Here is a 27,352-nt window from a genome sequence, read left to right as displayed (position 1 = left end):
GCGTGGGACTCAGCAACCTTCAGCAGCCAGTCCCTGGCTTCGGTTCACTGGCCAGGGACTGACCGGGAAAGCGGGTTAGGGCTGTTGGGAAAAGCTGGAGCTGATGGTGAGATTGCCGTGGCTATAAATCCATCACTTCCCAGGTCAGCTCAGAGAGGTGCTGGGACTGGAGCTGGCAGAGTGAATTCCTTAGGCCAACGCGCATGCGTCGGCAGGTAGCAACCTAGCTCTTTATGACCAGGTGAGATGTTGGTGAGCAGGTAAAAAAAAAAAAAAAAAAAAAAAAAAAAGGATTTGTCTAAGCGATTCCAGGGAGCGGGCCCGGCTGAGCCCTCTAGCCCATGCCCGGCGGGGACCCGTCGCCAGGAGCGCCGAGCCGCGATGTCCATACTTGCCAAAATGGGGGACTGGCAGGTACGGGGGTTTGCCTTGGCTGGGGCTGAGGTGGGCGGGGGTGGAGCGGAGGAGGGGGCCGGGAGTGGGGAGGCGGAGAAGAAGTACCGTGGCCCAGGGCAGGGGAGTCCTCGGTGAGGCACGCCTGGCAGCGCCCAAGAGTGCTCCCAAGAGAGGGAAGACTGGACAAACCAGCGCAGGCAACAGCCTCGGAGCTGGGGGCCAAGAGCGCGGCCCTCGGGGCCAGAATCCGGGAAAGAGTCCGGCTCAGGCGCCACAGGTGGCCCCTCGGGTCACTCGTGGTTTGATCTCCAGCCATTTTCCCACCCCCATCCCAACAGAAACTTGGGTGGATGACTAATTAAGAAGTAGGGAGGGACGCCGGGCTGGAGGTATGGGTTCCCCGATGGCCGTACCTTCAACTTCGCCCCTAGACCTGGTGCACCTGACCGGTTGGTATCCTGCATTTCGGGGACCTTCCTTGGAGGATGAAATAAAAAGACGTCCTGATAGCCAGACAATAGCCGGGAGCATATTCTTCTCTCTCTCTCTCTCTCTCTCTCTCTCTCTCTCTGTGAAAGACACTTTTTAAAGTTTGCCAAAAGTTTAGCTGTTCTCTCAATCGGCTTCCTAGGGTAGGTTTTCGGTTGTTGGGCTACAGAATTGCGGTGGTGAGTAAAGACAGCGAATTTTCGGTCTTAGAACCTGCCAAAGGTGACCCTGTTAGACCGTGGACTCCTCAAAACGGAGTAGGCGCCGGGTCTGGCCTTAAAAGATCCACAGACTCCAGCACCCACCCTGGGAACGTGCTTCCAGATTGCCCTGACGGGGAAACAAGGGCGGCTCTAGCTAGGTTGAAGTAGCACGCCGCCAATCCCCAGTTGAGGATTTCATAATAGGAACCGCAGGGCCCTGTTTTCTTCCCTTTTTTTGCCCGAGCCAACCAAGGCCTGGTTAGATCTACATTCTCTAAGCCACAGGCCTAAGGGGCATTTTGAACCAAGAGCTTCTACCTTCCCAAAGGAAAACAAAAAAAGAAAAACACCAAAAAACAGAGCTGGAAGCTTTGCTCCTTCCAGGGCAAGGCCCTGGAGTTGAGCTGCTTTTCTGCCGTTTGCCTGAGAGCTCAGGGTAAAGTTCTGAGAGTGTCATCTTCATTACATTGTCTGGAGTTGGAGAAATGAAGATCTTTGGCTGTTTGTTTTCCCCTTATATTTATTACTTTTATTAGTTGAGTGAATACTTTTATACTCTTCCTCTAGTTAAACCTGTTAAATGATATTCCTTCCTCAAACTTAAACTGACTTTGTTTAAGGATGAAAGTTTCACACCAAACACAAACGCTAGAGCCTACGCCCTTCTCTCCCCACCCCCTGGGTACCTAACTCTTTGTGGGTGCTGAAGCCTGATGCTGTTATAGCTAAATTCTAAAGAAATCGGCAGGAGAAGGTACCCACTGCCTAGAGTGGGCTATGGTTGGGACCAGGCCTCTAGGGATTCAGGCTAGGTTTTGAAAGCCAGGGGTGACTAAAGAAAAGAGACAGAGATGTGGCTGGAGGTCAGGGCCTGCTGCGGGGAGAGCCTACAGTTGGCAAATGGCTGTAGGGCCTGGATCTGGGGCTGAGGGCCAGTGGTTTTGAGACCTATGGGAACAGATCTACCAGGCTTGGCCACTTGGGTATCGCTCATCTCGGTGGATGTTGACAATCAGAGAACAGAAGATCATTCCGACCCATGTTTCTTTGTTACTCCCGATGTCCCTGCCTCGGTATAGTTCATTCCCCCCAGGTCAGGCCTGTATCCTCAGCTCTAACTCTAGGCTCCTATCCAAGGGAACCACGGCCCCTGCCCAGCTGCAGAACTGACTGCAAGAGACGAGTTGTGGTAATGAAGCTCAGGCAAGCGTGTGCTTCCCAGGCTCAGGGGCTACCCAACCGACCCGCTCTCCCCAGCCTTTCATCAGCGCCCACACTGCGGGGCCGCGACTGCGGCCGCCCAGAGCTGGCAGGCCCAATCTACACGTCAATGGTGCCCTTGGCGGAAGTATAACTACAGTTTAGTAGCCTTTAGCTGATTTGGAGCCAGAGATCCGCCGGCACTGAGCTGCGGGGACAGGGGAGGGGATTGGGGGGGGGGTCGGGTTAGAGAGCAAATAACCCCTTAAGCGCCTTCCCCCTAGGTCACAACTGAAGGAAAAGAAAGCGAAACTTACGAGTTCCCCGCAAGCACCCTGGCGAGCCCGCAGGACGTAAAAACCCCTGCTTTGAGGCCTTGGAGCGGGCCTACAGGTCATAGGGCACCGGGCTGTGGCTGCCTCTGGGGAAAGTGGAGGTGCTGGCCCCTCCCAGAGACTGAGCTCTAGGTTTTAAGCCTTTTTACAGGTCAGTTGAGCTTGGGGGAAAAACCTTGCGGAGCTTTACTTAGAAATTGACCTTTTTTTTTTTTCCTGGGCAGAGTGGGAAGCCAAGTTCCTACACCTATCAGCCAAAGTGCTACTTAAATGTGGAAAGGCATCTCTAGGGGTTACCCAGGGCCTTGAGACTTTGAATTCACTTGTCAGCTCTGGTCTTGTCTCTGGCTTTTCGGGGAAGAGACTCTAGCTTAGACAGGGTCTTCAGGAAGGAGAATTGCACCTCTACAGTTTTGAGTGGAGGCTGGTGTTCTCTTCTCTTGCTTTTCTTCCACCTGTTAGCAAACACTTGGATTTGCCGATGTCTTCTTCCCCATGAGGGATTCACTATGGAAATCGAGGAGGCCTGGACATTTGGGGTGGGGGGGGGGGAAGGAAAGAAGAAAGAAAAGAAGGAAGAAAAACCAAAGAAAAAAGAATCAGATGAACCAGAGGTCTCTGAGGAGATCTGCTGTCGTTGATCCACAATTAGCAGGACAAAGACAGATAAAAATATTTTTTAAAGTGCTAGTGGGAAAACTCAGCCAGAGAAATCCCTCTATATCAGAGTGTCACATTAAAGTCTTTAGTGTTTTTTTTTTTTTAATATCTTACTTTAGAATAATTGCAGTAAGGGAGGAAGGGTCCCGGTGGAGTGAGTAAGCCCCTGGGCGGAGTCAGGAGTGGCCAACTTGGGGAAGGGGTGTCTCCTGCCTTCAGGTTCTTCACCAGCCGGCCATTGCGCCGCCAAAACGCCGGCGTTAGTAACATCAAGTCATAAAGGGTCGCGTCCTTCTTTAATTAAAAAGGAGAATCTTGGGAAAACTGGAGCCGATTTGCACAGGAAGAGTTGGTTCCTAATGTTTTATTTTGATGCATGTACGACACCGCATGGAGAGTCGCAGGAGCTCATGGGTCTGCGGTTTGGCTCACTCCAGAAGGGGTTGTGCATCCCCATCCGAATTCTGTGTTGTTGTCCACGTTGCACCTGGGAAACCTTACAGTCCAAACGCCCGGATGAATAGTCAGTCCGATTCAGCTTCATACAAACCGGAGGAAAATCATTTAACCCCCGGATCTGTCGAGTAACCTCTTCAGGGTACAACTTTTATTTTACACGTAGCAATTAAGAGATCGCAAACCCCAACCGAGCCACCGGAGCCGGCTGGCAGAATCTCCAACCTGGGGGGAGGGGGGAGCGCAAAGCTAATAAAACTCCCAGGGCGCTGCAGCCCGAGGGGGTAACAGCCGTGAGCGGAGGCGATCTCTAGTTGGGCAAAATTCTTGGAGTGACTTTGCTGGTCCTGGTTTGGTGGCTACGGTTCATTGCGAAAGGGATAATGATTTCTAATAAAATCGGACGGGGACGAAAGGCAGATAGTGGCGGTTGTAGTAAGAGTGGGAGGTGGGGTACTAAAAGTTGGTCCCTAGGCGCCGCCGCTGGTACCCTGCGTAGTACAGAGCTTTATCCAAAGCATCTTTGGCTAGCAGGACCCGAAGACAGGCGAAGGGGAAAGAGATGAAATTGGGGATAGGGGACGCTCGAACAGGGAGGGTGCTGGAGCTCTAGGAAGAGTTGTTGGGCTTGCAGGCTGGCATGCAGGCAAGTGCTCTAGGAGCAAGTTAGCGGCTAGAAGAGGCCTTTATACCTGGGTCGGAGCGGCCGGCGGCAGATTGTGGTCCTGGCGAGCAATTGGACTATTGTTGATATGCTAATGAGGCGATTAGGCTGTTCGCGAGGAGCAGGAAAAGGGAAAAGTTTCTACCATTAGAGGGAGATCTCCGAGCGCACACGGGAGCTCTCTAACCCTTCTCTCCTCCTCCCTCCTCGCCCTTCTCCTGGCCCTCCTCCTCCTCTACCTCCACCTCCTCCTCCCCCTTCCTACCCTTCTCCTCCTCCTCGCCCTCCTCTCCTCCTCCCCCCCTCCTCCTCTTTTGCTCACCGCCCGCAGCCCGCACTTTGCGCTAACCCAGAGAGTAGCTCCGCTGGGGTGCGAGGCGCAGAGGGGCAAATCCGATCACGCCGATCCATGAAAATGCTTTGGAAACTGACGGATAATATCAAGTACGAAGACTGCGAGGTAAGCGCGGCGCCGACTCAGTCATCCTTGCGGCCACAGGCTTGGAGATCGACCCTCCCTCTCCTCCTCCTCCTTCTCTCCACGCGAAATGCGAGTGGGACAAACTTAACACCCGCGCAGCTCCCACCCCTCCATGTCGCCCGAATAGCACAGGGGAGACGCTGGAGATAGTGGACATGGATCTCGGTTCTTTCACTTTTGTCTTTCGAAGCTCGTGTTCCACTCTTTCCCCTTTTCTCCTGGTTACTTTTGGTTCTGCCTGAGAGTGGAAGGAAGAGAAGAGCTTGGATTTAAAAAAAAAAAAAAAAAAAAAAAAGCTGGCAACTGGGCACGTGCCTGTGCACTCTGGTGTGTTTGAGCGAGATCCTGGGGGTGCCTACAGTAGCAGGAAGAAAATAAAACCATGTCCCCCCTTTCACTCCCTCCCTGACATTAATACCCCCTTTTTCATTCATTCTTTTCTTTCTCCCTAAAGACGTTCCCTTCTTGCATTTGGAGAAGGGCGCACACACTTCGCCCTGACCTGTAAAGCACGTTCGGCTTGGGAGCCCACACGTCAGCCCTTGGTGTCACTCTTTAGCTGCTATAGTCCTTGAAGTTCTAAGGAGTTTCTCCCGCCGAGCTTCGGGGTGGACACACCCCGTGGTGGTGGTTGGGTGTGGGTGCGTTACCGGCCTCTGGGAGTCGGGGACGGGGGAGGGATCCCCCTTCTACCTGCCAGTGCTTAGCGGCGGGACCCTGAAAATCCTGGGGCGACAGCCGATCGTCTCCAGTTGCCGATAGTCCGCTGGGATCAGAGAGAGGGCCGTCCCTTGGGAACCCATTTTAAAACCCAGAGCCTCAGAGCATAACTTTTGGGACAGTCAGGGAGGCATGAAAAAAGAACCAACGGCTTGTGCGGGGGGTGGGGGAGGGATGGCCTCAGCCTGTTGTGTGTGTGTGGGTTTTTTTTTTTTCATACCCCACTGAAAGGGGCTGATCAGCGAGTGGTGTGACGGAGGGGTGGGAAGCCCGTGATTATCCAAATCTGTAGTAGCCTTGACTTTCGCTGTTCTCTCTTTCTTTCTTTCTTTCTTTCTGTCTGTCTGTCTGTCTGTCTGTCTGTCTGTCTGTCTTTCTTTCTTCCCCCCCCCCCCCTTTCGGCATTTGGAGCTAGGGGTTCCGGCTAAAACGTCTGCTCGCGGGCGCGCAGAGGCAAAAATTCTGACTTCACTCGAAATTAGAAACTGGGTTTACGTGAGGGAAGTGTCACCCGCTCCCTCCCCCTTTTCTTTTAAAATGCTGGGTTTTTTCGCCTTTCTCCTCTCCGTCTTTCCCTTTATCCCTCTCCACTCCCAACCTGGGACACCAGGTGACAGGCATCCCTACCAATATCCCTGCTTCTCTGGGGACTCCTGTGGTGCGCCGAGAGGGGCCCAGGAACCCCATGTAGGACCAGACAGCTTTGTTTTCTAGACTAAGGGTGACTTTTGCCGGCAGGGCTAGGTTCTACTGTGACTCTTTAAGAGCAGTTTTTCCCCCTTAGGGATCTGGGCTCCCTTCTCTAGCTGATGGTTTTTTCACTTTCTTGGAACCCCGAAATCAGTTCGGGGTACAAGCGCCCTGAGTGGAAGCGTTAAGAATCTTAGTGTGGCTCAACACACCAAAGGAAACTCGAGGGTAGGGCGCGAGATGAACTTGAACCCCCCAGAGGGACTCTGAAGGCGCATGAGAGAGGGGTTGGAGAGGGGTGTGATGAGACCGGGATGGGAGAGAAGAAGAAGAAAAAAAAAAAGTCTGGGCAATCTCAACAACTTTGGTATCAGCGGGATAGCCAGCTCTGGAGCGGAGATTTCGGGTTCCCGAGCGGGCTTAGAGTTGTCTGATTTGGCTGAGACTCTGCAGGGACACGCAAGAGGCGAGGTGCCGCTTGTTCCGACAACCAGGCGGGCCGACTAGCAGTGGCGACGCGAGGGGAGAGCTAGCTCTGTCATCTAGGGGGTGTCGGCAGGAGTGGCCCAGCCAGTCCGACGGGTTTGTGCAGGGAGCCAGGAGCCTTCGCCAGAGGCGCCCAGGCTGGGCCGCTTCGCGTCTGTGCGCGCCCGGGGCCGCGTCCCGGCTCCGGCTCCGGCTCCCGCTCCCGGAACCCGGTCCGGGGACCAACCGAGATCGGAGAAGCCGCAGCCGACGGGCTCACGGCTCCGAGGTCCTAGGGAAGGCGGCTCGCGACCAGGCGGAGGACAAGGGTTAGCGAAGCGGGCGGGTTGCTCCCAGGCGGGACGCCGGGCCATGGAGGATCAGCGAGGCAGCGGGCAGCCGAGTCCCGAGTCCCAGGCCCCGCTGCGCAACAGAGAATCCCGCGGCCGGAGAGCGGCGGGAAGCACCTCCCAGGCGCAGAACTCGGTGGGCAGCCGCCAGCGGGTCCCGGGAGCTCCAGCCCGCGGCGCGCGACCCCCGCTCCATCCCGAGGTCTGCCCTAGCCTTTTAGGTCCGATTGTCCTCCTTCGCTTCCTCTCCCCTCCCCCCCCACCCCGCCGCGGGCTCCCCCTCCGCAGCTCCGGCTCGGCCCCCTCCTCCCCCTCCTCCTCCCTCCCTCCTGCCCTCCCTTCCTCCTCCCGGGCGCTCCCTCCTTCCTCCCTCCCTCTCTCCACTCCTCTCTCTTCTAGTCGCCCACACTTTCTTTCTCGCACACGCACGCAGACACATCCTCCCTCTCGGTGCTCCGACCCCCTCGGCCTCCCTCTCTCGCCTTCTTTCTCTTTCACTTTTGCAGGCCCTGCAACCTTTTAAAATGTTGCCCCTTTGCTGTGATTCGCCAGACGCCGCGCCGCGGCCCCCCGCACGCTCGCCCGCTCCCTCCGTCGCTCGCTTTTTGTCTCTCGCGCTCCCTCTCCCCACCTCCGATTTGCTACACTGAGACTCCCGTCAATGACTGCATTGAGAGCCGGCTCCGGCGCGAGTTGCCTCTCCGCTTCACGCTCGATTTCCAGGCATTCTTCCCTTATTAAGTATTCGTGTAATATTAATAGTCATGAATATCTGCTATTAGGAGGCTCCAGGAACGCTGCCCAGCGCGGTTATTAGAAGCTGAAGTGAAGCCGCCGCTAAGGAAAGAGGGGGAGACACGGATTAAGGAACACGCGCGCGCGCGCACACACACACACACACACACACACACACTTTTTTCGTTTTTCTTTCTTTTCTTTTTTGGTGGTTTTTTTTTTTGGTTTTTTTTTTTTTTTTTTTTTTTTTTTTTTTTTGTTGTTGTTGTTGGTGGTGTGGTTTTTGCTTTTTGTTTTTCCTAAAGAGCTCTGAAATCCTAACCGATCCTGGGAGGATAGAGATCGTGGGTTCGACCAGCTGAAGGCGCCGCGCGACTCGGTGGTACAAGTTCGGATGGATCCGAGCGGGGCTCCGGCGCTCGCGGCAGCGTCCGCGCGGTGACTGGAGTCCTGGGTGGCGCGGGGCTCTCGGCGCCTTTTGTGTGTGGCTCTTTCGGGCCGCGGGGCAGCCGGGTGCTCGAGGCGTGGTGGTTTTTTGCTTTTTGCTTTTTTGCTTTGGTTATTGTTGTTGGCTTTTTTTTTTTTTTTCCTCACCCTGACTGGTTACCCCAGACTCTTCGCAGATGTTAGTTCACAGTTTTTCAGCTATGGTGAGTCCCACCCCACCCCCAACCCTGTTTCCTTAGGAATTCTGTTCCAGAAACCCGCAGCCGAGAAACTGCCCGAGATCCTGAGCTTCTTGGCCAGGGTTCCTTGTGGACCTCGCTTTCCGTTTGCATTCCTATCTCCCTTTCCACTTTTCTCTGGCTCCTTTCCATCCCCAAATCCAACGCGTCGCCACTGCCCTGTCCCTGCTGGACCTCTCCGTGCACGCAGACCTACCCCGCAGCTCTTTCCTTGGGCCAGTTTCTCGCCGGGTTCGTCTTTATTTCCTTGCGTCTTTACTTGCTCCAGAGACGCTCTCCATATCTGATGTTCAATCCGTCTTTTGGGGTGGGGGTGAAAGGCGCACCTCGGTGTGTTCCCCTAGCCTGGGGCCTGGCGGCTAAACCTCGGAGAGAGGTTCCCGCTCTCTGGAAGCCACTCTTGGCTTGCTTTGCAAGCAGCTTGCAATTGAAAAACCTAAAGTCGGGGGTTTCTTTTGCCCTTTGGGGCTGGGGTGGAAGGGGCGGGGGCCTCCGCTCCGGGGTGCACCTCTTTCTTTTTAAAAGAACTCGGTGCGGCAGAATCTTTCTATTTTAAACCCTGGCTTGGCGTCTTTCACTCCCCATTCATATCATAAAAACGATCCTGTCGTGTAAAAAGCCTACAAACAGAGGAAGCGGAAAAGACAGACCCCCCCCCCAACCATGCAGTTAAAACCTTTAAGCTAGTCATTTAAACGTGCGCTTTCTTAAGGCCTCCGTGTGAAGCATGTTTCTACTTAAATAGTCATGAAATGGTAATAGTCTTTGAAGGTTTATGATTTTCCCCACCTCGAGATTAATAGAAGAGTAAACAATAATGCAGTGGCGGACAGGTTCAAATCCGGGAAAAGCAAAGGCCGCTTCTCCTGTTTAATATTTAGTGGCTATCTGAATTTTGCTTAAGGAAGGCTTGGTACTGCGGCTGTTAAGGGTTGTATTACAGGACACAGTCTTTTACGTCTCCTTCCCTCCTTTGAGAGGAATGTCCCTGAGAGTCTACTGTGCCACTATATTTACATATTCTGATTTCTTTGCTTTTTTTTTTTTTTTTTTTTTTTGGAAAGGCCTGCTTCACTTCTTGGGTGTTTTCCAATATGAACAGTGTAGTAGTTGATACCCCCTACTTCGGCGGCCTCCCCACATTGGGCTTGTGGAATGGATTTAGTAGGGTAGTTGAAGCCCTGCGCCTCATTTCTTCTTCCCCTTCCCGTCTTGCTTTCTTCCAGGACCGTCACGACGGCACCAGCAACGGGACGGCACGGTTGCCCCAGCTGGGCACTGTAGGTCAATCTCCCTACACCAGCGCCCCGCCGCTGTCCCACACCCCTAATGCCGACTTCCAGCCTCCCTACTTCCCCCCGCCCTACCAGCCTATCTACCCCCAGTCGCAAGATCCTTACTCCCACGTCAACGACCCCTACAGCCTGAATCCTCTGCACGCCCAGCCGCAGCCGCAGCACCCGGGCTGGCCCGGTCAGAGGCAGAGCCAGGAATCTGGGCTCTTACACACACACCGGGGCTTACCCCACCAACTGTCGGGCCTGGACCCTCGCAGGGACTATCGGCGGCACGAGGACCTCTTGCACGGCCCGCACGGGCTCGGCTCTGGGCTCGGGGACCTCCCGATCCACTCCTTACCTCACGCCATCGAGGACGTCCCGGTAAGAGGCGGTGCAGGCCGCGGGAGGGAACGCAGCCCTAGGCTCACCTGCCCTCTGGGAAGCTTCGTGGAGCCCAGGCCCTCAGGGCCTTGGTTTTCCTCAATAATAGTTGGGGGTGAGGGTGAGACTCACTTAAACAACCGAGTTTTGAAATTAAAAAGTAATTGAGAACAATGCATCCTGGAGCTCGCTCAACAATGCCTGGGTCACCACTTCCAACCGACACAAATAAATCAGGCGATTGTCACCCTTCAGGTAGCTCCTCTCCGAGACAGTAAACTGTGTGAGATCGAGGGAGATTCTAATTCCACTGCTGAAAGTGGCGTGGGGGATGATTTCTCGCTGTTTTCCGAAAGAGGTTAAATTTAAACCTAGAGCTTCTCAAATGGACTCACAAAGTACAAGTCTGGGAGACTTAGGGTAAGGTCCTTGATCCGGCTTTTATACACATTAGTAAAACCTAGAAGTTATGCCTACCCTATCCTGATCCAAGGGACATAAGCAGCAAATCCAAGCACGGGGACGTTAAAATGCAGCTTTCTTCTCTTCCTGGGGGTGCTAAGTAGTGACCTCATAAATCATTAGCTAGGTTCCCAACGCCTATCAGAATCTGCTACACTGCATATTCAATTAAATGTTTGGAGACTATTGGGTGCTGTGTGGAGTTCTAATTCAGTTATCAATAAATGCAGTTTAAGATGATTTCTAAATAAGCAGGGCCCTTAGCATATGAACTACTTAGAATGTAACCCAGGCTAAGGATAATTTGAAAATACTTTTTAAAATTAAATTGCAACCAGTATCTCAGCCTTGGCTCTATAAATTTGTGGCTTTCTTCCTGAAGTGTAATATGAATATATATATAATATTATATATATATATATATATATATATATATATATATCTTCTGTTAAAGGTGCTTTTCTTTGGAAAGGAAATGTATCTGGATGTGATTTTTGCTAAAATGCTATTTCAAATTACTACATCAAATATAGCAGTGGTATGTCTGTTGACAGTTTAATGATTACTGAATTAGATTGTAAGGAAAACGGGCCACATGAACTTACCTGATTGCCTGGCGGATTTAAAACATTCTTGAAGTTCTACAGGAAAATAGAAAATTTATTACCTCTCTCATTTAGCCTAGTTAATCACTGAAATTTGTTGGTTATGCTTAACAGCCTTTCAAGGAACACAGAAAGCAGGCGCTTGGTCCATTGTAAGGCTAAGTGAGCTCTGTGTGTGTGTGTGTATGTGTGTTTGTGGTGTGTGTTTGTGTGCATATTCACGTGCTTTTAAAAATGATCCTTAGTGAATTTGAATAGAACTAGATCCTTAGTGAATATAATTTTGAATAGAACTAGAAGTTATGGTGATTTTAGTTAGAAAGTCTCTGAATTCTTTTTTTTTTTTTTTTTTTTTTTTTTGCCTGTTCTTTGAAAACACTCAAGTAGCAAAGCAAAATAATGCCGTAAGCTTTGGAGTTATCCTGCATTGGACATAGATCTACTTTTGCAAAAAATGTCCTGTGGCTGGTGGGAATTCTTGATACCTGTGTGGTAACTCTTTGTGGTGAAATTGGTCAGTAGGAGAAATTAACCAAATGATCACATGAAAGCAGGAAGCCTTGTGCTCTTCTCACCCTCCCCCACCTTTCAAGGGGAAAAAAAAATCTTTCAAAGGAATTTGGGTCAGGAAAAGGGTTGTTTTCAATTTTCTCATTGCTGCCACAGTTAACTTTTAATAAGAATGACTGCTAAATATTTAAGAAAATCAAGTCGATGGTGAAAATTACTTAATCATTAATATCTCAGTGGGGTTTTAAACTTAACAGTCTTCCCTGTATGGACAAGGTCTAGCTAGAAATAACAGAAATAAAAGTATTATTCCACACTACATTTACTTTATGGGTTTAGGGTGCAAGCATAAAGGGATCATATTTCCCCATATAGTTAAAACACAAGAACTGCAGCAGTAGTCATTTCTGAACATTTCTCAATTTAATTATACTTAAATCCAGAAGCACTTTAGGCAAGTTACAAATGAGAGCATTGAGTATAATAAAACCTGTAATAAAGCAACTTAGTGCCATCCACCCGGAATCATAGCGATCAGCCACAATTAACATGAGCATAAATCCAAGGCAGAATGGAAAAGGTTCGAATCAGTATTATTGTTGGACAAAGACTAGAGAAGGAAGTAATAGTTTTTTAAATGGCAATGCCTGTGCTTGGTAACGATTGCGAAACCCTCTATCTCAGCAGCCCTGGTGCTAATTTGTAAACACAGCCAGACATTATATTGCCTGTCAGTTTCTGCATTAGAAAACATGATTTCATTTTACTTTCTAATCACGTTTGGATTCTAGCATATACGCATACCCATCCATCTGTGTGAGAGTGTGTGTGTGTGTGTGTGTGTGTGTGTGAGAGAGAGAGAGAGAGAGAGAGAGAGAGAGAGAGAGAGAGAGAGAGAGAGAGAGAGAGAGAAGGGTGGTGGTGGGGGAGACCCCACACTACTGCTGGACAACAGGAGAGTAGCCTCAAAGGGTTTTTGTTCCTGATATTTCCACATTCCTGCCATATCTACTTCAGGCAGCAGTCTTTTGAAAATTATTTCTAGCTTTCCTTAAGTGAAGGTGTGTGTGTGTGTGTGTGTGTGTGTGCGTGCGCTTTGTGAATTACCTACAGGGTTTCCAACAGTCTGCTGTTCTCCCACCCCGTCCTTTCTATTGTGTTTCTTTGGCTTTGCTGCCTCCACACTGGGATCCCTGAGGTCTGAGGCTGCTGAAAGGTGGCACACTAAAGCTAGGTGCATTTCTAAAGGTCGAACTGATTGTTTAAAAAAAAAAAAAAAAAAAAAAAAAAGATTAGGAACTCCAAAACTTCATTTGATTTTCAAAGAAAGTTTTATTCTCCATCCGGAGCTCTTCAGCGTGGATTATCTGCTGGGGGGGAAGGGGGAGGAGAAATGGGCCGAGGGTATACAGTGAAACCTCTTGAGTTTTAAAGCTCCAAATTCAGCAAGCCAAGATAAGATGTTTATATATAAATGTCATGGGGGAGGTGGAGGGAGAGCTCCCCTCCCCCACCTTGCAGCGAATATTCATTTCCTTTTGTTTTGATTATACGCTTACATTCATGTGTATCCTTTTGTTGCAGCACGTAGAAGACCCGGGTATTAACATCCCAGATCAAACTGTAATTAAGAAAGGTAAGCCATTTCCTTCTTCATTCCAAGCATGTCCTTACAGGCAGAGTGCTATTTAAAAGAACATACAGGACTGTATTTATTCTTTTTTTCAAATAGGATTTCCTAAAGGCTCAGAATTAGCAAATAGATACGCATAGAAGAACAGTGCTTAAACCACCAGCTTTCAGGACCTTGATAATGGCAACAGGCTAGCTTTGTTCTAATCGGGATTTCAGCGTTGAATGTAGTTTAATGATATTTGCACAAAGTGAAATGTGCACTAGTTGACCTGATTTGGAAGTGGCATTTCGATTTGGAAATAGTCTCATAGTTAATTAATTGTGTGCAGTTAAAGGCCATGAGGGTTCAAAAGTGTATCAAGCTGAAATAATACAAATAATTTAATATTAATAAAAAGTCAGATTGAAAAAATGCACCCTATCAGGGGAGGACAACTTTCGAGATCTCTGATTTAGTTTCTAGTCTCTTGATTGAGTTTCAAGGCTTTAAAACTTGAATTAGGTTAGCAAAAATTTAGCTTTTGGTTAAAATTAGTATCTTGAAGATGCCCACTGTTGACCTATGTATATAGAAAAGAAAGATGTTACATAATTTGCATGGGTTTATCATCTGCATTGTGCTTAGTGGGTAGAAATAAAGTTTCTTGTATTAAATGCAGCAGCAGTACTTTTGTTGTTATGGTGGCAGGTACTTCAGGATTCTGGGCACCACCAGAGGATGATGCTATATAAAACTGTTCTCATTTCTAACCCCCGAATCAGTATATTGTTAGCTAGTTTAAAGTTTCATTTTTGCATCTGTGAAATCTTTGTCATGTCAAATTAGATGTGTAAGGGATAAATGTTAAGAGGTACTCTTTCCAAGTCGACATGATAATTGGCTCTTTTATTAGTAATCTCTCCCGAGTTCGTTTAACTCCTATTGTCTCTATTAGCCTCCCCAGAGCTATTAATGTCACAAGTGATCTATCCAAAACCTAGAGGCCCTCACCTCCCCATACAAGTAGAATATCCCTATTTAAAGGCAAAACAAAACAAAAACATGAGAGGTGCTATGATGAGACTGTGCATATTATTATATGTCTCTGTGTGGAATTTTAAGATACAAACGCATTGAACTTAAACGGTTGTAGGTGCATCTGAATTTCATGTGTTAAGAAATGAACCCCTTGTTCTGATGGTCTTGAATTTGTTTTCTAACAATGGTAGATCCAACAATGAAGAGCTTATGGTTTTAACTGATTATATATCCTAACCCCCATCCCTTTGAAGGGGCTTAGACAGACAGGGTTCATTTAGTATTTGCTCAACAAAAGGATGCATTCCTAATGTTCAACTGTAGGCCTATTCTTGAGTCCTGTTCACGGGCTTGGAATGATCTCCAAAGCCCGAGTGTCTTTTAAATGGAACATAAGGGTCTATTGATGAAAGGACGGACGTGTAGTGTGTGATAACAGAATCCACCACTTGCTAGCTTACTGAAATGTTCATTTACTGGCTGCTGCAGCAATCGAAACTGTCTGCTGGTTTTAACAGCAATTTCTTTTGGCACTGAGCCTTTCGCCAGCAAAACCCCCACTACACCAACCCTGTCTCGGGTTTACACATAAAACCCATTCGTTGCCTCCCTAAACCCAAGCTCCTGCATCACTTCGGAGCCCTTTGAGAGCCTAGGGGGTCGCGACAGCATCAGCCATCTCTAGACAGCTTGCTGCAAGGGTCAGGGCAGGATGCCGCCTCGGGATTCCTGAGCTGAGCAGCGCTCGGTCGGTCCGCCCCCCACACGCGCCCGCATCTGTCTTCGCAGGCCCCGTGTCCCTGTCCAAGTCCAACAGCAATGCTGTCTCCGCCATCCCTATTAACAAGGACAACCTCTTCGGTGGCGTGGTAAACCCCAACGAAGTCTTCTGTTCAGTTCCGGGTCGCCTGTCGCTCCTCAGCTCCACCTCGAAGTACAAGGTCACGGTGGCGGAAGTACAGCGGCGCCTCTCACCGCCCGAGTGTCTTAACGCGTCGCTCCTGGGCGGAGTACTGCGGAGGTGAGGCTCGGACCGGCCCCGCCCCGCCCCACCCGGCCCCGCCCCGCCCCGCTCCACCCCGGGAACCCGGCCCCAGTGCGCCTGCGCTGGGCCGGTAGCTGTACTGCACGCGCGACGTGAAAGGGGCGGAGAGAAAAGAGTGGCGCTTTGTGGGCGTGGCTGAAGGCGGGGGTGGGGTGTGAGGCAACGCGCCTGCGCACTCGGGAACTCCGCTTTCTGCAGCACGCAGGCGCAGTTTTCTACGTCTGGGGCTCAGTCCCAGCCTTGGCAGCCGTGGGGCGCCGTGCTGCTGCCTTTTCCCTGGTTGCGCACAGGTTACAAGCTCAGAAAAGCTTCCGGGCTCCTTGCTTTGCCTTACTACACTGTAGGGTCTTGAGTGGAGATTTAACAGACAGGTTTTCAAGTAAAGAAAGAGAGTGACTTCTGCTTGCTGCGTGCCTCCCATCCCTGGTTGCTGGCACTTCCTGCCATAAGGAACCTCTACCTCCACTCCAGTCTCTGTACGGGGGGGGGGGGGGGGGGGGTGTTCTTTTGACGTTCTGATTTGCTGTGATGTGTGACAGGTTTCTGTTCATTATATGTAGTCGCATCCATTAACACAGGAGTCTCACCTCTCTGAAGTGAGTGAGTCCTGTTTTTCACAAGGGCCAGGGAGGTAGAGTCTAAAGAGAGAAAAGTTTCAGAGCCAGGTGTGTTCTTAGGGATCTATCCAATGGTGTGAGTTGTAGGCCTAGTATTAAATTTGGCCAAAGAGTATGTCTCTTACTCTCCTCTCTACAAAAGACCTGTAATTCGTTGTCTAACTTTATTCCTGTATATTAATAACTCTCAGTTGGGCCTTGGTGGGTATGGCCCACCTACATACTCTAAGAGGGTTTTTGCAGAGTTAATACCAGCGGCTTTCCTTAGTTATCTTTTACTGTCACAGATCTTTCTCTGCCCTCTGCTTTTTCCTCCCCTCCCCCCATCCCCAATATCGGAGACTGCTCACCTATGGGAGTATAATCTAATCCACACAATTAAAGACCCACTTGAGTAGGGAATAAAATCTGAAATTAATTAATTTGCTGTTTTATTTAAACAATTTATCTTAACCACTTTCTGATTATGGGAGTCTATTTAGACATCTATTTAGAAGTGACTCCATTGTTTCTGAAATCAGGGAAAAATTTTGAAGGCTGATATCAGCCATCAGCCTCTTGACATTTCCAGTTATGCTCCTGACATGGCATGTAAACACTTGGCAAGGTGCATTTCCCATTGGGATCAAAGCCAGGACATGAAATGAGAGCGCGATGATAACTTTGGTCACTGGGAACAACCTAACAGCAGATCTTGTGAAGACAATTTAAAGACCCCACTGGGCTTTGCTGGGATTATAGCAACAGGGAAAGCAACACAGTTATCAGTGGAACTCAGGAATACCTCCAACTCTTGCAATCAGAACTGTGTGTGTGTGTGTGTGTGTGTGTGTGTGTGAAAATGGAAAGTTCCCAACCTGCCACAATAGTTGCAATGACAACTATGCCTTTCATCTTCCATGATCTTTCTATATAGTTCCTTCTTGCTCTCTCTTTTCCTGCCTTGGAACCATGACCCTCAGTTTTTAAGAACACATTTTAGAAAGTGTTCAGAATGACTCTGATGTGACAAGAGAAAAATCAATCTTTTTAACACCCCTGCCTCCCATGTTTCTGAAACAGAGCGAAGTCTAAGAATGGAGGGAGATCTTTAAGAGAAAAACTGGACAAGATAGGATTGAATCTGCCAGCAGGGAGACGTAAAGCTGCCAACGTTACCCTCCTCACGTCACTAGTGGAAGGTAAACAGATCTGCTTGCTATCTGGAAGGGAACTGTCAACTTGGGGGTGGGGTGGGGTGGATAATATTTAGTAGCCAGATGTTTGAGTGTGTTTTGTGTCCTTTGGGTGGCTTCACTTTTCCATGGAATGTAACTGGGAATTGAAAAGAATTTGGGATGCCAAGGAAAAAAACAAGAAACAAAACAAAATAAAACAAAAGATCCAAAGCCTATTTGTATAGACTCGTGCCTATATGTTCTTCTTCCTCTGTCTGGCAGAGTCACCCTACCCTCAGCTCAAACCTGACCTAAACAGTGAACAAATTTAAGAACTACACATTCCCCAAGTTCCTGTCTCCTGGAAAGAACTCAGCAGTAAATCACTTAAGTTATTCTGACATCTGCATTTGAGAAATGCGTGACCATTACTTCCTGAATGAATTTGGGAATCTCTGACCTGCATCCTGCTTTAAGACTGTCCCAAAAGCTCAGGGTTAAAAGCCCTTGTGGGTTGTTGGTTTCCAGCCATATACTTCCTACCTCTTGTTTCCATTGTGTGTCTTCTCTCCAGGAGGGGCAGAAAGTGAGCAATTCTAGAATCTGGATTGTTTGATACAGAAAGAGAAGAAGAAACAGACAAATTGTAAAAGAGTTTTTTACTCCGGCTCCCCCCCCCCCCCGCCTCCCCTTTAGTACACACACACCCACCCTTCAAAGTCCTTAAGACAAAAAGCCACCCTGGCCAGCTACCCAAAAGCTGTCACCAGAATCTGCTCACTCACCATCCTGCTTCCTAGATTCCCAACTTCTTCTGATACTCAGTTCATTTAAGGTTGGGAATCAGGGAATAGCTCTCCTTTGTGTCTTGTTATATCTCACATTAATAGAAAAATAAGAAGATGGAGATTTATTACCAGGCAGATTTAAAGCTAGCCACTTATGTTTTAATGAGGCATAATTTATTTGCATAGTGCATCGAGGGAGATATTGCCATGGAATCTAAGAATCTGAAAGTTTCTCGAGAACATTGGAAACAATGTTTTTGAGAAGGCATTCTAGGATTTCTGGGTGTTAAATGGTGTTGAAGGTGGTGATAATGTAACTTAAAAAAAATCTATTGTTTAGGGCCAGAAATTCAAACCCAGCAACATTATGTTAAAATAATGGTAGTGTATAGAGATCCTGCTGTCCATATCATAATCCCCAAATTATATGCCAGGAAAATGGTGGTGGAAGCTGAGGGTAGAGCGTGAGGCACTGGTCTGGGTCTGGGGGTTGAGTGAGGCAGAGGGGAGGCAGTTTCTGGAGAACTGTTATTGTTTGTGATCCGCACCATTTTATGGAAACAAGCTCTGCAGAGAGGGCTTTGATGCTCTAATTGGCGCATGCGTTCTTCCGGAGCCGGAGCTAATGGCAGGAAGCCCCGCAGTAAAAACCAACTGGTTCAGGAAATTAAAACCAAAGATTCGAAAATCAACAACACAGACAGACTCAGTGGAGTGACCCTCAAATCCTCTTGGTTAATCGGCTTGGATGAACAGATAATTGTATGTGATCAAGTTAAAATGTAAACTTTCTCGGTTGTTCGCCTGCTGAAATGCTCAAGGAGTGATTAGGAAGCGCCACTGATGGGTGTGTTGATAGGTGTGAGGGTGGAACAGGGCAGCCATTTTCAAACAGAAGTCGAGGAAACTGCAGTCGGGGATGGGGGTGGGGGTGGGGATGGGCGAGATTAACATTTTCAAACCCTCTTGGCCTTGTAAGCCAGCTAGGCACTGCTGAGTTTGCTCTCTGGATCGCACAGAGAAGAAGAAAAGTCTAAAGAAAGGAAACAAGTGGTTTCTGTTCCTTCCAACTTTTGGTGAAGAAAGTTTAGGGAGTTGGGTGTGGAGGGGAAACTTTGATCCCAAGTCCGTGGTTCTCTGGCCCTCACTTCCCTCCTCCACCTCTTGCCAGGAGAAGCCGTCCACCTAGCCAGGGACTTTGGGTACGTGTGCGAAACTGAATTTCCTGCCAAAGCAGTAGCAGAATTTCTCAACCGACAACATTCCGATCCCAATGAGCAAGTGGCAAGAAAAAACATGCTCCTGGCCACAAAGTAAGGCATTTACCTCTGCAGGGTCTGGGCTGTTCACTGTCAAAAGAAACAGAAATTAGCTCCTGCTCCCCCCACCCCCCACCCCCATCTTCCTTTCTTGTTGATCGGCTTTGCTGTGAATACTGAAATCAGGGCACCAGTGTCGAAGTGAGCGCAGTCTGTGTCACAAAGGAACCAGAGTGGGATTGTCCCTGTGTTTTCTGTGTTCTTCCTAAAGTCTGTCTCTTTCTGTGTTGACTTTTAAATGAATGTGGATGTGTGTGGTTTGCAGCCGGGGGTTTCACTGAAAGAGTATGGATTTGTGTTGCTTCAGAAAAAGTCAGAATCAAATCCTCACAGGGCTACCAACTAGGCTTGCCTGGGTTTTCTCTCTATCACTGTGTTCTGAAAGGCAGAGGCTAACTCGGCCTACAAAATGTGCCGTCCAGCAACAGCTCTACTCTTACCTCTAATCCCAGTTTCTATCCTCTCTCTCTCTTACACACACACACACACACACACACACACACACAGAGAGAGAGAGAGAGAGAGAGAGAGAGAGAGAGACTCAGAGACAGAGTTACATAGTTATACTATACTATGTATACTATGTAACTCTGTAAGTTTTAGTTAACTGGCAAGCTATCATCTCAGGGTTTCAAGATGGCCCAAGTTATATTCCCAAAGTGCCTGGGCTGAATTGACTTCTCTAGGTTGAAAAGAAAAATGACTGTCTTGATATGTTTGCTGGAAATTAAAAGGCTTGTTTAGAAGTCCTCAATTATCAAAAGCTGGTGTCACCGAAGGGCACCGCAGCAGAGAGTTAAGAGGCAGAGAGAGGCCTTGTGTGGGACAGTTTCTGGCCTAGTGATAGGCTTATACACACACACACACACACACACACACACACACACACACACACACACACACCCTCCCTCCATGGGCTGTAGCAACCTCAGGAAGGCCTCTGCTACTGCTGGCTTCCAGGACCAGACAAACTTCCTGTGTGCTGAGGTAGCTCTCTCTATGGCTCCCCACTTTAGTCTTAGAGACAGTCTGTCACTGACCCCAGAGCTCACTATTTGGACTAAAATGGCTGCCCAGCAAATCAGAGAGATCCCACTATCTCTCTGATCCAGCGCTGGGGTTAAAGACATAAGCCTCCAAGCTAGATTCTTACATAAATTCTGAGCATCCAAAGGCAGATCCTTGTGTGTGTGTGTGTGTGTGTGTGTGTGTGTGTGTGTGTGTGGTGTGGTCAAGTGTGAGTTCTCTCCCCGGGGCCTGCTGTTGTTTTGAAAAAGCAAAGTTTGCCTTTCTGCCTAAATTCAAGTCTCATCTGGTTTGAAGGTGAATGAGAGGAGACCCCATTCCACCAGCTTTTATTGTGGTTCCTTTAGGGATGTGGGGAGCAGGCTCTGGTGATATTTTGAAGAACAAGCCTGGCATTTCTAGAATACTGAAGAGGGATACTTGTGTTTTTCACTTCCGGTGTAACTTTTCTTTGCCTGTGAAATGCTTTCCTGTGTTCAGGGTGTTTGCTGTGAGAAAGGTGTAGGCAGAAGTTTGTCAGGGCTGAGGGTTGGAGGTGGGGAGAGAAGGGGAGGTCTTTTTGAAGTAGGAAGGGTATTCATTTAAGGGAGGAGTGTTGGTTTAGAAGTGACAGGCTTTGTTATTCTGAGTGACTGGCCTTGAGTCCTGAGTGGGGGAAGGTGGGCTGGATGGCTGAGGTAACTTCAGGGAGCGATGGTTTCTCACTACCACTAAGGCCTGATGGGAGCTTTCACTTCTGTCTCTGTTCCACTGCAGACAGATCTGCAAAGAGTTCACTGACCTGCTGGCTCAGGACCGATCTCCCCTGGGGAACTCGCGGCCCAATCCTATCCTGGAGCCTGGCATCCAGAGTTGCTTGACCCACTTCAACCTCATCTCCCATGGCTTCGGCAGCCCGGCGGTGTGTGCAGCGGTTACGGCCCTGCAGAACTATCTCACCGAGGCCCTCAAGGCCATGGACAAAATGTACCTCAGCAACAACCCCAACAGCCACACGGACAACAGCGCCAAAAGCAGTGACAAAGAAGAGAAACACAGAAAGTGAGGCTCTCCTCCCGCCCCGCCCCCGCCCGCCTCACCGGCCCGCGTCCCCCCACTCGCCCCTCCCCCACCCGGCAGGTGACAGCTCCGGGACCAGCCACTCCTACTGCTGCTGCTACTCTGCGTTGCCGCGCCGCCCTTCGTCCCCGGAGTCCTCCGGATTGCTCTCTCGACTGCCAGTGGGGCAGCCGCTGCCTACTCAGCGCCTTGCCTCAACTTCCCCATCAGTACCAACACCCCCTTTACCCTCGTGTGGAGCCTAAGAGAACAGAACAGGTCGTGAAGCCAGCAAAGAAAAGTTCTGTCGCGTTTGTGAACCTTTTTTTTTTTTAATCAAATCGACAACAAACATTAAAACTTTTTTTTTTTAAAAAGGACGTTAAAAAATTTAAAAAGTATATGAGCTTCATGGGACTAACTCATCGCCTTCCCTTGCGTACTTCAGATTGTAGCCATACTTTTAAAAAAAAAGGCAAAGAGGATAATGACATTTTTTATCAGTATTGTGAATAAACTTGAACACAAATACAGAAGTTCTATGTCCTGTCTTCAGTTGTAGAAGTTGTCTTCTGCAAGGTACAACCACCCACTTGAACTTCCTCTGATGACACAATCCACAATTCTATAAGGGAATCAGTGTTCACGTCTCTGTATATATTTATTTATGTGTAATTTAATGGGATTTGTAAATATGGTGAGTCTGTTTTAAACCTTTTTTTATTTATCTGGTGATCTCGTTTACCTCCTGTTTAGTGGGCTTTGGATCCTCCCTGTTAGTTCTTCATGTGGTTTTACTTAGAAATCCAAGGTTTGGGTAAGACTCCCCCTCCCCACCCCTTTTCTCCAATTCATGGATTTAGCCCCGTGGTAGCATGTTAAACGATTATAATGAAACAGCTGAACAAAAACATTTTTAAGGTAAAATAAAAATTTATATATAATTAGTATTACATTTAGCTTTTCATTGAACTGACAGGAAAAAAATCAGTGATATTGGGAGATTGGAAAAAAATTTCTTAAACTGGAGTGATTTGATAATCCTTCTATGGTATCATGGGGAGAAAAATAAAGTTTATTTGAGTTCACTGTCCTCCCTTAAAAGCATCCTTCGAGCAATAAATGAATATTGTCTTTAAACCAAGGGTTAGGGATTTCTCTTCTCTTCTCTTCTCTTCTCTTCTCTTCTCTTCTCTTCTCTTCTCTTCTCTTCTCTCTCTCTCTCTCTCTCTCTCTCTGCCTTTCTCTCTCTCTTTCTCTGTCTCTCTCTCTCTGCCTCTCTTTGTTCATCTTTAAACATTTGGGACCACCTGGGCTTCCTTGTCTTCGCTGGCCACATTGGAAGCAGTCCTAGCTGCACTGTGTTGAGTTGCTCTGGCAGGAGCCTCTATGCCTGTCAATGTATCATAGTCCTTTGTTGCCCAGATAAATAAATATTTGATACGCTTTATGTCGATTTTTTTTTTTATTCAGTGGCTGTCTTTACCCAGGCGTATTTTTGTTCTTGGCAGTATTTTTTATTCAGTATGGTTACAGTAATTGAGTTTAACTCTCCCTTGGCAATTGCTCTTTGCAATAAGCAGCTGAACCCATTGCTTCCCTCAAGTATAATAAAAACTTACTTTCAACTTGGAGTTCAGAGCAGGGTATCATTTAGATATTCCACTGAGTCTGTATTCAGACAAACGACCCAATAAAGCCCGATGTATTCTTTTGGATAAAAGATTGTTTGTACTGCTAAAGGAATGACATGCTATTGCTTCCTGACCGGGGGCATTAACTTTATTATTAAAAATAAAGTTTTATTTTATTTATGTTGATCCTTTAGGTTTTCATTTGCATTTTGGAAGCCAAAATTCTAAACTCTCAGAACTAAACATTAGAAATGACAGATCCGGTTGTGAGTGGAGTCAGAACAGAAGAAGCCCTCCCCCCTGAGTGGCTCCAGAATCTGTCTCAGAAGACAACTGAAACTCAAATGATTAGTTCATTAGTACAAGGAAGATGGCCGTTACAGTCTTGTTTGCTTAGACTTTTATGGCTTAAGCTAACTCTCATTTTTCTGGGAGAAGAAAAGGAAAGGTGGCGGAAATATTCATGGAACCCAGAAAGAGAGGCCAGATGCCCCATTTGCTCTAATATTTCATCTAGAGATGAATTCACTACTGGAGCCAGAAGAGGGGAGTAGCAAAGTAGGTGGGTCTCTGGAATCTTTGACACCCCCACCCCAAATTCAGGCACACCCAAAACCCTTTCTATCTTGACTGGCTCCTCCCAGGACCTTTTAGAAACACAAAAGTCTCCAAAGTGGACAGGAGAGGGTGGCAGAGGGCCTTCCCCTCCCCCCCCCCCAACCTTCTCTATCAGTCTTCTACAATAACAGGACTGCTCTGGGGAAAGGAAGCACCTTCTAGCCCAGGAAGAGGGCGGATTCAGAGCCCTTTGTAAACGGAATTTGTAATTCTTTGCCTTGGAAGTAAGGTGGCTTTTTATTTTGATTTAACATATGGCTTTGTTGTTGTTGTTGTTGTTGTTATTATAACAAAGAAATAGAGGCTGGCTAGCTGGAGGGCTTAGTGAAAAGCTGTGTAGGTAGGCATGCTGAGAAGGGCTGGACTTGTGGTCCTGGGCTTTGGCTTCTGGGAAGACTGAGAAGGCAGAGAGCCTCCATGTGTCCCTCTGCAGCCTTTTCCCTTCTGATCTCCTTATGGAAGGCAGTGTAAAATCAATCTCCACAAACCAACAAGAGTTGGTGGAGTCTAAATTCTATTTTCCAAAGCCAGAGAATTCATAACAATGGTGGGTTAAGAAAAGAGAGAAAGAGAATTCAGATGGAAAGTGTATTCTCAGAACGCAACGCAGCAATTGTTTTTTAAAGCGGTTATTTATTATTTCCTAGAGAGACTGGTTAACTGTAACGTAGATGTAATAAAATAATGAGGCGAATGAACCCTAACTGTACATACTGTTGACAGAAATGAAATGCACACATCGTCGTAGCAGGTGAAGTGAAGCATTGTCTATCAGGACTGTTTTTCTTGGCTGCATCTCAGATTGTGGGGGGTGGGAGGGGGATCCTAACCTCAGGCACAATAGCATTCATAAACAGCCATCCATTGCCGATCTTTCTCCAATGACACATAAATACTCATTTTAAAACGAAACAATCTTATTAAATACCATTCATTCATATCTGGATTTACAGATGCCTGTTACGTTGGAAAACCTGAACCCAATATAATCTTTGCATCCCACGAAAGATGGAAAGGAGATACTGGCTGGAACAGGACAGGGTAAAAAATAAACAATGGTTTTCAAAAGCAGAGAATCAGTGATTTTCATTCTGTGGTTGGACTCGTGATCTTGCCTCTGTTTTTAAACAATAAAATTAAAAGGAGTTATGTGCATTTTAGGGGAATAGGATGCAGGAGATGATTATCAATTTTTTTTTCTTAAGTTCAGCTTACCAAAGGCTATGTGAATTTTGGCTTTTTCTGTTGTAGCTGATGTATAGTCTCCTAAACATGTGGGGATTGCTTGACAGGTCAGGTGTTTATATGCTAACAACAAAGATTCTCTTTGGATTAAACCAGATCAAGATACATGGTTGAATTATAAAGATGCTCACCAAGCTATGCTAATTACCACACACACCCAGCTCTTATGGAAACACAATGTTCTTTCTAGAAGGCTAGTCTTAAACTTCAACACCCTTTAAAAATCACAATCCAACTCACTCCTCCCCAAAATCGAATATTAATACGATTTGTGTTCTTGATGGAACTACCATCAGGACCGCAATGCCCCGCAGCTGAAATAATATTTAAAATAGAAGGGATTTGACATTTGAGAAGTCAGTGGCTTGAAATACCCAGTTGTACTTAGCTAATTCAGTCCTTAACCTCTGGTTTCAAATAAATCAATTACAGTCGATTCCACTTCAGTTCAGAAGTGCACAGGGTTTTAGTTAATTGAATACATTTTATTCACTTGCTAGGAATATTCATTTATCAAAATTCCAAACTTAATGTACATTTCTTTACAACTCGGGTTATGTCAGACTGCACAATCAAATCCAGTTTACCTGGATTTCCCCAAATCTCTCTTAAAATTCAAAATTTTATCTACTCTGAAAAATAATGCCTTCCAGTTCTTTCAACCCAACCCAGAGTCTGTTCACAATAATTCTGTGTCAGGCAAGAGAGTTCCCTCATAAAGGCAAAAAAAAAAAAAAAAAAAAAAAAGAAAAGTCATGTGGTCATTAGCCTTGTTCTAAGTTTAAATAGGTTAAAAATAAAGCTAGATTAATTCAGTTTTAAAGTGTAGACTTGAAATTAAAAAAATAATAACCTGCATGGTTTCTATTAGAGATTTACTTTGCTGGACAGGTACACAGTACTTTGTGGTCTTAAAGCCACAGGCTACTTTCTTGACTCTAGCTCTTCCTTCGCCTCCCTCCCACCCTAGGGCTCTTTTTTGGAAGTGCATGAATACGTAGGAACGGTTAAACAAAGCCGTACAGTTGCATGTGCCCAAATGAAGTTGTGCTTTAAGCAGATATTGATGTATGCAGTGTTTTATATTTATTGTTTTCAGCATCCTGCTGGCAGCCACTTACTCTTTGGAAAGGAAAGGGGTTAATTAGCGTCATTATCAATCACTAATGCTTGCCTAACGTGTCCAAAGAATAATCAAGTTAGAAGAGGGCATGAAGCCAACAGCTGCTTCAGCCCAGTTACAGATCTTTTAAGCCACTCAGTGCTGGGGTGGAGGGGAGGCTGAGTGGTGAAGACTCTTCGTTGCCCGGGGTAAAAGGGCTGTAAAAATCAGGTCAGCCTGCTAGAGATCCGAGAGGCAAAACTAACAACACAAACAACCAGCATTTTCATCCTACCCCCACTCCCCCTCCGAGTTACAGGTGCAAAGATTGCTGCAACCGAGACAAGACAATTGAAATTTACCCTTTTTAAATTTGATTATCCAAAGTGGAGACTTGAAGAAACAGGTCTATGTTTCCCTATTATTAACTGCAGGATAGGATAGGGAGAAAGGAGGGAGGGAGAGAGAAAAGAAAATCCAGGAACACAGGACTCAACTCCAAGTATCAGTCAACCAACCCCTCCATCCTAGGAGAATAAAGTCACTGAGCAAGTGACAACATCTGTCACACCTTTGCATCCTGTCTTAAGATGGGTTGGAATATTAAACAAACCTTTTTATCTTTTCTATACTAAACTTGGCTCAATAGCTAAGCTGTACAAAAGATGTCATCTTAGCTTCCTGCTATGCTTAATAACACTGCCCTCCCTTTGACCCACCTGGGACTAGAAAGCACTCTCCTCTCCAGCATTCCTTCTAGGAGAAGTTCATCTTTAATAACACCTAAGACCAAGTTAACCATGAGTTGAAACTAAAGGTGTTTTTATTAATGATCAGAATTGAGTTAATTGTCTGTGATGGTAGGGATGCACTAGGTCAAGATAGGCAAGTTATAGGCAGGCGAGCAGTAGAAATGAATGAAACATTAGTATGTGGATATAGACCAGACACATTTCCCAACCCAGTCATGCTATCTCCAAAGACATAATTGACATTTTCTGTGATAGACTGCAGGGCTGTCTGCAGAGTAGAGAGATTGTGCTGACGTGGAAAGCTGAGCAATTCAGGCACGTGTGAAGAGTTCACAGGCTTAAAACCAAAAGTCTTGCTGTGTATAAAAAGGAGGGAAACGGGTCACAGGATGAGTTGGGGGAGGGGGGGGGTCTCAGAAACAAAACTTTGTGTTATTCCTATGCAAGGTTGCGCTCTTCTGTTGTCTTACACAGCACGAAGGGAGCAGAGGCTGCTTTTCACAGAGCAGGTTTCTTTCTGAACAGAGCAGCAATGTTTATGTGGCTGGAGTGAGCTGTGGAATGGCAGAAAAAGCTAAGGAGTTGAAGCC

At 47.3% G+C, this 27,352-nt stretch overlaps 1 protein-coding gene and 1 long non-coding RNA gene across 8 annotated transcripts; one reads left to right on the top strand and one right to left on the bottom strand.

The window, feature by feature from the left end:
• Window positions 1-294: 294 nt before the first annotated feature.
• Tfap2a (transcription factor AP-2, alpha) lies at window positions 295-24,731 on the top strand. 7 transcript variants are annotated; one of them, NM_001301674.2, is made up of 8 exons: window positions 3,613-3,881; window positions 4,735-4,863; window positions 9,757-10,191; window positions 13,353-13,404; window positions 15,211-15,442; window positions 17,146-17,264; window positions 19,200-19,341; window positions 21,130-23,231. In NM_001301674.2, the coding sequence occupies exons 2-8, from the start codon at window positions 4,813-4,815 to the stop codon at window positions 21,416-21,418; spliced, it is 1,320 nt and encodes a 439-aa protein (NP_001288603.2). In that variant the 5' UTR covers window positions 3,613-3,881; window positions 4,735-4,812; the 3' UTR covers window positions 21,419-23,231. The 7 variants fall into 7 exon arrangements, with proteins under 7 accessions (XP_006516965.1, NP_001288603.2, NP_035677.3 ...); XM_006516902.4 differs by lacking the exons at window positions 3,613-3,881; window positions 4,735-4,863 and adding an exon at window positions 295-414 and having other exon boundaries at window positions 21,130-24,731; NM_011547.5 differs by lacking the exon at window positions 3,613-3,881 and having other exon boundaries at window positions 4,738-4,863.
• Window positions 3,371-10,725, bottom strand: Gm26688 (predicted gene, 26688). Its single transcript, NR_125899.1, has 3 exons — window positions 10,669-10,725; window positions 4,753-5,122; window positions 3,371-4,511 (listed from the first exon to the last, which is right to left on the bottom strand). It is a non-coding gene; the product is annotated as a predicted gene, 26688 (long non-coding RNA).
• Window positions 24,732-27,352: the final 2,621 nt, after the last annotated feature.

Source organism: Mus musculus, chromosome 13 (assembly GCF_000001635.26).
Source record: "Mus musculus strain C57BL/6J chromosome 13, GRCm38.p6 C57BL/6J".
Lineage (NCBI taxonomy): Eukaryota > Metazoa > Chordata > Mammalia > Rodentia > Muridae > Mus > Mus musculus.
The sequence above is the reverse complement of the archived record's forward strand: the minus strand, read 5'-3'. Positions and strand labels throughout refer to the sequence as shown.

Excerpts from the sequence above, each read along its gene's own strand:
- Tfap2a (XM_030247224.1), top strand. The coding sequence starts at position 7,132 with ATGGAGGATCAGCGAGGCAGCGGGCAGCCGAGTCCCGAGTCCCAGGCC. Across the intron at positions 7,312-9,756 it reads GACCCCCGCTCCATCCCGAG|GACCGTCACGACGGCACCAG; the intron begins GTCTGCCCTAGC and ends GCTTTCTTCCAG. Across the intron at positions 10,192-13,352 it reads ACGCCATCGAGGACGTCCCG|CACGTAGAAGACCCGGGTAT; the intron begins GTAAGAGGCGGT and ends CTTTTGTTGCAG.